This window comes from Rhinatrema bivittatum, unplaced genomic scaffold (assembly GCF_901001135.1).
Source record: "Rhinatrema bivittatum unplaced genomic scaffold, aRhiBiv1.1, whole genome shotgun sequence".
Lineage (NCBI taxonomy): Eukaryota > Metazoa > Chordata > Amphibia > Gymnophiona > Rhinatrematidae > Rhinatrema > Rhinatrema bivittatum.
This window is the reverse complement of record NW_021821016.1, coordinates 43,606-54,300: the sequence shown is the minus strand read 5'-3', so window position 1 is coordinate 54,300 and position 10,695 is coordinate 43,606. Positions and strand designations below refer to the sequence as shown.

Here is a 10,695-nt window from a genome sequence, read left to right as displayed (position 1 = left end):
GCAGATGTCTAGCCAGATACTGGGGAACATGACTGAATGCAGTTTCCTAAAACTGAAGCACTAGTGACAGAATTACAGCTAAGAAGAGACTACAAAGTATCTGCAGCTCACCCTGCAGGGTATCCTCCTGTGGGCTGGTCAGGATGGCTTCTGCCTGTACAGCAGGTTGCAATTCTACTTCTGTTTGTAATGTTTGCTTGGGTGGTGCCCAACCGTGGGTATGAATTTATGGAACTTTTAGACTGTCTATATATAGGTTTTCTATACAGACATAGTTTATTTTTATGTTTTATGGTAAATTATTGTTTCCTTGGTACTTCGCGTAGACCTATTTTTAGTGTTAGGCGATTCATAAATTTTAATAAATGTAAGTAAATATGAATAAATAATATGCTAAATTTGATTTTGTGTGGGTGTTTCGGGGTCAAGCATTTGTTGAGGGAGGGATATGCAATGAGCATTCCCTATAGCTGAGGAACGATAACAGTCCTACTAGAGCTTAAACCACTGGTCGATTCACCTGTTGGTTAACTGGTATGGCTGCTGTCTGCAGACTAGCAGGTCTGTGGTTTCAGTCCTGGCTGAGATGTTTCTTCCTGCTGAAACTACCAATACTAGTGCTAAATTGTAAGGATGGCTTTTGGAATGTGGTCTCAGGGAACTGGCTAAAAACACTAACTCATCTCACAGAGGCCACATGTCATATGACACATCTGAAGAAAGAACCTATATGGTCCCAAAAGCTCATGTACTACTACATTTGATTAATGCTGGTGCAATATAAAGTATCACATTTCAATTTTCTTCAGCTAGAAATTTTCACATAGGCCAGCAAATGGCTTTCTGATAGTAATGTAAGTATTAATGTAATAGTAAGATTACTTGCAGTTATCTTACCATTTATTCATGTTATTTGACAAATTTTAATGTCGTCTATTTTATATTTCTTTCACATCTAATTTTAATATTTATTGATTTACGTTCTTTTGTTCAATATGTTGATTGTTTAATGTAACGCCGCACGTTATCTGTTCAATACTCTGTTTATTGTTTAATGTAACGCCTTACCGGCGACAGTTTTGTTATCTGGAAACCAACCTCATTTGATATGTATATCGAGAATGTCGGTATATAAAAACCCTAAATAAATAAATAAATAATGTTTGGAACAGAGACAAATTTAAACCGGAAACCTGGAGATCAAAATCTCTGTAATGCTGGGTCAACTGCCTGAGCCATCCAGTCTGAGAAGTGACAGGCTCAGTATCCCTGTGCCTGCCCAGAGCTCTCCAGTCCTAGAGGGGTCAGGCTCTGTATTCATACCCTGTGACAGACTTTATCCCTGGGCCTATCCCCAAACTTTTTATCAAAATGCCCCTGTTTTATCAGAAGGGCCACATAAAGCACTTAAAAACAGTGAGAGGGCAGGAAGAAAGTTTTTACAACCTCTTCCCCCAAGTCTCTGCTTTCTACCTCTCCCCTAATGTCACCTTCTCTTTTCCCCCTCTCCCTGGCCAGCAGCTCCCTGCTCCCAGCTACTTCTCCCTCTTTGTTTCATCTTGAGCTGGCCCTTCCCTCCATCTCCTCTCCCACTAGATTGCAGCTACCCTTCTCCCTTTATCTGTGTAGACGCCTCTCTCCTCCATCTGCCAGCAATGTTCAGGCTTGCACCTACCTCCTCCATCTTGTCAGTGACACTTGGACCCCATGGCTCCCAGCTCCCTCTTGTCAGAGATGCTCAGGCCCATTGACTTTAATCCTTTATGGCTTCCTGCTTTTATCTCCAGCGCAGTCTCCCTTATTTTGGCATCAGTGGTTCTGGCAAACATCTCCTGCCGTTCTCTGTTCCTAATGTACCTTCCCCATCATGCCTCTGCTGTCGCCCAAATTTTCTGGGGGGGAGGTGGAGGGGGGGGGGGGGGAAGGCCAAAGCATGGAAGGCCACAGGACTCCAAAAACTTAAAAAAATGATTATAGCCAACAGCATTTTCAATTTGCCAACTAAAACAGAGCATTGAGAATATCTCATTTAACTTATAGAACAGGGCACTAGACAGGTTATTACAGATATTATTTTAAACAATTTAAAAATGTATAGAAAATGTAACCGTTAAATACTGCAAAGTTTACATATTCCAAATATCAAAACAATGTTTTCCCACTTGTTGTTTGTGGGTTTTTCCATCATAAGGTTTGTAATCTTTCCTTTTGTGCGTCTTTTTAATCCTTTTCCTGGTTTTCTTTCCATTTTACCTTTTCTCCCTCACCTTCCTCCACTTGTTTTTTCTCATCTTACTTCTCATCTTGCTATTTTTGCCCATCTTTTGTCTCACACCCTTCCACCTCCTCTCTGAACCTCTAACTACATCTTCTCTTCTCACCTCAACTTCTCTTGCTCTCAACCTTGTGCTTGCCTCCCCCCTCCTTCCCCATCTCACCCCGTCGCTGACTTGCAGCTGCATTTAAGCCCTCTGGCCTCTGAGTCTCAACCTTCCATCTTTCACATTGCTCTCCTCCTTCATCAGCGAACCAGTGTCCTTCAATCTTCCTCTTTCAGTCCCTTTTGTCGTTTTCCCCTTTTCAGTTCTTCTACTAAGTCCCAATTGTTCCCCCCGTGTACCCCCCAACCCAGCTTTACCCACCCTCCCATAATGTCCCTCTAACTTCAATTTGAATTGAATTTAATTTAAATTTTCTATTCTGCCTCTCAGGGCTGGTCAGCCACTTCAGAAGGAGATTACAGAGTGGTTGATTAGATTAAAAGACAAAAAAGCATTATATGCAAATTAGCATGCAGTGTAAGAATCAGCTAGGGTACTATACAATGTGGTCGAATTACAACAAGATGGTGATAGAGACTATAAGGTTCAGATATTGCTTGAATTATTTGTTGCCAGAGGATGTGGTTAGTGCAGTTAGTGTAGCTGGGTTCATAAAAAGTTTGGATAAGTTCTTGGAGGAGAAGTCCATTAATGGCTATTAATCAGTTTCACTTAGGGGCGGATTTTCAGAGCCCTGCTCGCGTAAATCCGCCCAAAACCGGGCGGATTTACGCGAGCAGGGCCCTGCGCGCCGGTGAGCCTATTTTACATAGGCTCACCGGCGCGCGCAGAACCCCGGGACTCGCGTAAGTCCCGGGGTTTTCGGAGTGGGCGTGTCGGGAGGCGTGTCGGGGGCGGGGCCGGAGCGCGCTGCGTTGCGGGGGCGTGTCGGCAGCGTTTTGGGGGCGGGTACGGGGGCGTGGCTACGGCCCGGGGCGGTCCGGGGGCGTGGCCGCGCCCTCCGTACCCGCCCCCAGGTCCCGGCCCAGCGCGCAGGAGTCCCGCTCGCGTGCGGGGATTTACGCCTCCCTCTGGGAGGCGTAAAACCCCCGACAAAGGTAGGATGGGGGTTTAGACAGGGCCGGGCGGGTGGATTAGGTAGGGGAAGGTGAGGGGAGGGCAAAGGAAAGTTCCCTTCTAGGCCGCTCCGATTTCGGAGCGGCCTAGGAGGGAACGGGGGTAGGCTGCGCGGCTCGGCGCGCGCAGGCTATACGAAATCGATAGCCTTGCGCGCGCCGATCCAGGATTTTAGCCGATACGCGCGACTACGCGCGTATCTACTAAAATCCAGCGTACTTTTGTTTGCGCCTGGAGCGCAAACAAAAGTAGGCTATTCGCGCTCGTCTGAAAATCTACCCCTTAGGGAATAGCCACTGCTATTAATTGCATCAGTAGCATGGGATCTTCTTAGTGTTTGGGTAATTGCCAGGTTCTTGTGGCCTGGTTTTGGCCTCTGTTGGAAACAGGATGCTGGGCTTGATGGACCCTTGGTCTGACCCAGCATGGCAATTTCTTATGTTCTTAATTTGCATAAATCAAACTTCTCCATTTTCCAAGAAATTGAATCTATTATTAAACCGCTGAGTATCATGGTTTCCATAAAACTAACTGGTGTCAGCCAAGATTATAAATTAGTTGTCACAACCATGGGTGTCAGCCTGCTGACCAAATATGCATGTTTTTACTTGGTGCCTGAAGTTCAAGTAGTCATTAATTCCTTGCAGTCATGAATCATCCACCCTCTGTGACTCCCCCAGTCTCAATCACTCCTCTTCAGTACTCCCTCCCAGCCTTTGTCACCTTGTCTCTAGCTGCTAGTGTAATAATGTTCGTAATAATATTTTGTATTTCTAGTCTGCTTTTCCAATTTTAGCACAAACTGGTTTACAACATATTTTTCAGATACAGTAAGTCCCTTCCCAAAAGAGCTTACAGTCTAAGAGGGCACCTGAAGTAATGGGAAAGAAAGTAACGTACACAAGGTCAGAGGGAGTGTTAGGGAGAGAAGCAGGATTTGAACCTCAGGTTCCTTGGTTTAGAGTCCATTATGCTAATAACTAGGCCGCTCCTGGCTAGGCCAGCGTGACCCGGAGCATTGCAAGACACCTGAAGGAGCGCGTGCACAGATGTTCATCATTCCTCTGGCGGTCCTGCTGTTGCCTATGCCAATTCTCAGATAAAGGTGGTGGCAGGACCACAAGGATCCCCACTATGGATACTGCCAGCCACTGCTGACTCCTGGTTTTTGGTCGCCACTGGCAACCATATTGTTGGAGCTCTGGCGAGCCAGATAATTATTTCTCAGCAGGTTGTGCGGGTTCTGATGTAAGGTAAATCTAATGCTGTAAAGGTTTTGGTGTGGACCCTGAGCCATTTTAGTAGCCCTTCTATGGACCACTTCCAGCTCGTCTGTCTTGAAAACTGTGCTCGGCGAGGAGCTGGACCCGAGCCCTTATGGCCAGGCCTTCCCTTCTGTGGCACATCTGGAAGGGCTGGGCGGGGCAGCACGGCTTCCCCTCACTGTCCTCATCCCCGGCCGGACCCTGCCTGCGCGGCTCCCGTCCCCGGCCGGAACCCTTTCTCTGCCGCACTCGCCGCCCGGCCCTTTCCTCCGCGGCGGCACCTGTCCCCCGGTCGGACGGCTTTGGCGGTGGTACCACCTGCGGCTGTCAGTGGCTTGCGCTCCGGTTCCATCATGGCGGCGGCGGCCGGATGGAGGTGCTGATGACAGTCCGAAAGTTCGCCTCCGTCTGTACGATGGTGAGTGCCGAGGGCAGGTTTCGGAGTCCCGGCTCTTCTCTCGCGGCCGCCCTCGAGTCCCGGTTCCCTGGCGTCCGGAGGCGTGGGCAGGGAGTCGTCCTGCTCCTCCAGGGCTGCGGGGCTGGAGATTCCGGGAGCGGATTCGCTAGAGCTGAACCTGTAGCAAAATGCGATTGTAGGGGGTGGTTATACGTGGCTGGGCCCGGGGAAGGAAGGAGGGTTGTACGGGGCTGGGCCCGGGGAATGGAGGGGGTCCTTGCTAATGCTCTCGCCAGCAGGAAGCCAGAGGGCAGGTCTTTTGTTGCTGACTTAGCATTACAGCTGCGCTCCTTTCTAGAAGTTAACTTTTTTTTTCCATCCCTTACTTTCATTTGATTATATGCATTGTTGCGTTTCTTATTGTGCAGCATTGATGATCATCTGCGTTGAACACGCGTGTTTCAGTAACAGTGCTGAGAATGTAGTATAATAATGCTATCCCGTGCTGTGCTCGATACAAGAATTGTTTTCATTTTGTGTTATTTGCATGCAATAGTGTGGTAGTACTTTCCCCCCATAGTATACATAATTGCAAATGAAACTAGCAGTTTTATGACTTGAGCATGTTTATAGATAAATTCTGATAAAATAGACACAGATATCCAAATATGAATGTCCTGAGCCAACTGCATTAGAATAAGTTTAAAATTTCAGTTAGGAAACGCTGAAAAGTTTTTATGTAGATAAAAGCAGCAAGCACAAGAATGCCTGTAACAGCAGACACTGCCTTTTGTCATTAATGCACAAGCTCTGTACTTCCACATGATGTTCTGGGAGATTAGTACATATTTCGGAATCTGTTCCGGGTAGCAAAAGAACAGCTATTACAAGAGGTTCAAGGCAAGTACACGGTGATCTCCAGAACAAGGGTGGGAAAACACTGGTGTGGGGTTATAGAGCTCCAGCTTGGTCACTAGCAGTTTCATAGTTAACATAGTTTAGGGATATGAGCAAAACGAAACGTTCGTCCTGAAAGGTTTTGTTAAAATTAAATTTGTTCTGTTTGGGGGGTTTTTTTGTGTCATTACTGTGCATTGCTGTAATATATCATATCTTGAAATACTATCACTGGTTTAGTTCTCTGTAATAAAGAATGTGTTGTGGAGGCAACAGTGTCAGAAATGGCTTTCTGACATATAGCCATGTTTTTTTGTCCTTTTTTTAATCTGTGAATACTTTTTGGATTATGATATTTCTGATGACAGTGAAGGACACACAACTCTTAATATCAAATTAAACGTAGACTATGAAGGCACATAAAGGCCACAAGTCCAGTCTTCCCTTTCTGCTGCAATACCACAGACCCTACTTGATCTTTGACTTTCCCCTTGCTTCCTCTCCACTAAGGATCCTGTGTGCTCAGGGATGAACAAATATTTAGAAAATTCAGCTGCTAGCCCAAAATGTTTAGAAACCCAGGAATGTTTTTTTTCCTTTTCACGTTTCTTTGTTTTGCTTACTTTGTGCTTTTTTTTATTTTGCTCTTTATTTTATTTTAGGTTATTTTATTTTTATTTCCTTTCCAGGCGCTATCTCCAGTGTTCCTCTCTCTTTTTTTACTTCAGGTGCACTCTGCCCCTTCTCTTCCATCCCACCTGGCACTCTCCTCTGTTCACTCCAGGATACTTCGTATAGGGCCTAGTAGCAGGAAGCAGTCTCAGGCCTCCACTGGTGTTAGGTTCTCGACCTGGGCCCCTGGCAGCAGCTTCTTGTGCCAAACCTGACATTGGTAGCAGTGGGTCCCCAGCAACAGCAGTGATGACTCCTCTGAGCAGGTCAGGCCATTGACATAGGCAGCATCTCTTCTGCCCTGCCCCAGCTTCCGCAGCAGATGCCACATGCCACATGCCAGTTTTTTTTGTTTTCTATTCTGTGTGTGCTTGCCTTATGACTTTCTTGAATTCCAGTATCATTTTTAGCCCCATCAACGCGTGTGTTTCTGCCACCCGTTCAGTTACTCCTGAGTCTAGTTACCTCTTTCTCCTTATTCTACAAATTTACTTCCACCTGTATAAACTTGCTCAAGGTAGTTGAATGTGTCTGTCATCTCTCTGCTGATACTTATAGCTTTCCCCACTACTTTGTCACATCTGCAGCTTTGACATAATGAGATATAATCATCCCCAGTTCCTTTTGACTGAAGATGGAGCTCACCCTCATAATATACTGCTTCCTGGGTATCTGCTCCCTAAATGCATGACTTCACTTTTATGTTAAATTGCATTTGTAACAAATAGTCCTGTGTTGTGGATTTTTGCATCACACTACCCCTCCCCCCCCATGAAGACACACAGGATGATCCAATAAATGTGCGTGGAAAACAGGTGCTTAGTGTTGAGTCCCGCTTTCCTAACGCGCGCGCCCAGCCACCTCTCCTAGGTGCGTGATCGAATATTTAAAGGAGGGGTTGCAGTAGAAAGGAGGCACTAGGGACAAATGTGCGTCCCAGGTACCTCTTCAGCATCAGGCACACAGGAGAGGTGGCTGTCACTCGGGTTGGGAAAATGCACTCTCAATCTACAAGTGTCTGTTTTCTCCCGCTACCTGCATTGACACGCACAAGATACTCGGCCTGTGTGTGTATTGAATGTCCAGAATGTTTTTTTTCCAAATACTTGTTTTTTTAAAAATAAATCACTGATTTATTTGGTTCTTCCTACTTAGTTATTGCTATGATACTATTAGGAGGAATCAAAGAAAGCAGAATCTTTTTTTTATTGCGTCTTTGAGTGTGGTATACCTTAATGCTTGCCCTGGGCTGACGTTAAATCAGCTGCATTGCAAGGGCGCATTGGCCGTGGGGAAGATATTTTGGATCGCGGGTATTAGTTAATAGCCTCATCTACATGAATTTCCATGTAATGAGCGCTATTAGCTACGCAGTGATTTGGACGCGCTAATCCCCGTATTGGATAGGTGGTTATGGATGCGCGTGCCACTCACGTGTTAAGCCGTCTGCAGAGGCTGGCACAGGGTACTGGATCGGCCTGACAGAGTAGAAAGGATGTAAATGTTGCTTAAAAAGTTAACCCTTTAGACTACTTCTATTTAAGCAGTTATAGAAATGAAATGAAACATAGAAACATAGAAATGACGGCAGAAGAAGACCAAATGGCCCATCTAGTCTGCCCAGCAATGTTTAAATGGAAAAATTCATTAAAAGCTGTTTGCAGCTGTAGGGGTGGGGTCCCAACATGCCCAGGAGCTCTCAGGGCTGGCCAGTAGTGGCTCAGCATGCCCTAACATGGAGAGCTGCAAAGCATGCTGGGAGAGTGGAACTCAGAAGTTAGCCACAGGCCAGCTTGAGCTTGGCTTCTGTCCCTACACAGCAACCCAGGAAAATTGTAAACAGTTAAGACTAAACCAGGAGTGGCCAACTCTAGGCCGCAAGAACCACAAACAGGCCTGGTTTTCAGATATCCATAATGAATATATATCTGTTATACAGTCAGTAAGGTGGTCCTTCCGTTGACGGTGAAAGGTCCTCTTGATGAATGCCTTTTCTGAATGTAACGGCAGTGTTAGTAGAATCTTTGGGAGACCGAGATCGACAAGTGTCTTGCTCTCAATCAAGCCTACACATTTTCCCTCTTCCTTGTTCATCTGGATATTGAACATATTTGTCTTGACTTCTCCCGAGTGATCCGTGCAGTAAAAGGGAGGTTGTGGAGACTCCTAGCCCAACAGCTTGCAGTGTAGAAGAAGCAGCGAAAGGGCAGAAGAGGTATGGGGGAGAGGGAAAGGAGCAGGTTAGAGGGGTTTGTTGTGCCGAGGGTGAAATTGGGCAGCAGTGCGGCCTCTTTCAATGAGGATGGCGTAAATAATGCAATCCAGGTTATTAGCTTTATAATCCAAATGCCTTTTTCTCCCATTGGCACTTCCCCTTCTCCAGGACAACCAAGGGCTGACTAAGGAAGGTGCCTGTAAGGCTGAATTGTTCCTTGTAAGGGGGAAGAGCTCTCACCTGCACTGGCAGTCTCCTTCTTCCCCATACAAATATAGTGCTTGCTTGAGCACCCCTAATATGAGGAAACTCCTTCGCTGTGTCTGAGTTCAGTGCCCCAGTTGTTTTGAAAAGTTAGCTCCGGTGCCTCTCCCATTCTGTCCATGTGTCTTGCTGTACGACCTTTGATAAGATTAAAGCCCTAACCTTGGCCTCTTGAGTAGGTGTCAGGAGCCCAGCCATATATGATTCTTCTCAATACCTTTTTTAATAAAGTATCACCTTGACACTTCTGATTGTGATGTGGTTGACGCAGCCTCACAAATGAACTTGCTAGGCCCGCGGTGGGCGGACCCGGTCAGGCTGGGGCTGGGTCGAACTTCACCTGTACCAACTCCATTTCCCCATGGCTTGAGCCTTTGGGTTCAAGGGCCAGCAGGACTTAGCTCCCATAAGGAGCAGACGGACAAAGTCAGGAAGTAGGGCAAGGTCAGGACAGGCAGAGAGCAGGCAGGGTCAAGGTCCAGGCAATGACCAGGGCACAAAAGATCAGGACAAGAATGGGCAAGAAAAGACAGACGCAAGCAGGGATGACCAAAGCCAGGACAAGACGAGGCTAGAACGAGGCACGAGAGGGCAGGATCTGGTAGCAACGCACACTGCACAGCAAGGCAGGGGGGGACCTGTTGTGGAGGAAGAGCTGGCGTTTAAATAGCCTGGTCCTGGTGCCATCATCCCTTAGCACTGTGAAGAGTTTCCCACCGCGGAACCTATTAAAGGGATTCTGTTGTGTGTTTGTGCCTAAGGAGGACCTAGTAGATGGCCGTGTGCCGGAGCTGGGATTGGCGGCGGCGGTGTATGGGGATGAGTGCGGGGCAGCTGTTGCATGGCTGCTGCAGTCGACCGCACATTTCCTAAAGCAGTGCAATCCTTGTGGGCCTCCAGGGTTACCATTTCTGTACTTCCTTTACCCATGTGCTCCTTTAGCTTAGTCTCTGGCCTCCTCGCACCACAGAGCTTCGTTAATGAGTCACTTCTAATCGGAGCTGTGTTAGCAGCTGAAGAAACTGCTCAGCCAGTAAATCATTGTCAAACCGGAGTCTGCTGGTCTGAGAATGTAACATCCTGCATGGAGCTGGAATGAGTTTGTGTCAAGTACAAAATCGTCTGGCACAGGTGAGGACGGACCACGCTCTCACCTTCAATCCAGAAGAGCATTTTCAGAGGTTTCCATCACGCAGACCTCCAAAGGCAACAATTTATCCCAAAAGATTCTGATCCTTTAGATCAGGGGATGGGCAGTTCTGGTCCTCAAGGGCCACAGACCCAGTCGGGTTTTCAGGATATCCCTAATGAATATGCATGGGAGAGATTTGCATGCACTCTACCTCGCTTGTATTCTTTAGGGATATCCTGAAAACCCCGGCTGGTTGGAGGCCCTCAAGGACCGGAATCGCCTTTAATATTTGCAGGAAGGCTTTACCAGTTTCCTTCACGGTGGCACGGCGGCAGCAGCAGCCGCGCTGGGTGAACATTGGCAGCAGCTGGATTTGTCCCGCCTTTCCTTAAACAGGGCTGCTGGTGGGTGTATTTCCGTTCTTTTACATGAAGTGATCTTCTGTCTAAAAGAGG

General features: G+C 47.0%; 1 protein-coding gene across 1 annotated transcript in view; it reads left to right on the top strand.

Annotated features, from left to right (window-relative positions):
• Nucleotides 1-4,748: 4,748 nt before the first annotated feature.
• The window catches only part of LOC115082368 (ubiquitin carboxyl-terminal hydrolase 12-like), a 45,100-nt gene continuing 39,153 nt past the window's right edge, over nucleotides 4,749-10,695 (top strand). The window contains exon 1 of the mRNA XM_029586600.1: nucleotides 4,749-5,081. Within this exon, the coding sequence (XP_029442460.1) occupies nucleotides 4,776-5,081 (306 nt within the window). The 5' untranslated portion in view covers nucleotides 4,749-4,775. The remainder of the gene's footprint in view (nucleotides 5,082-10,695) is intronic.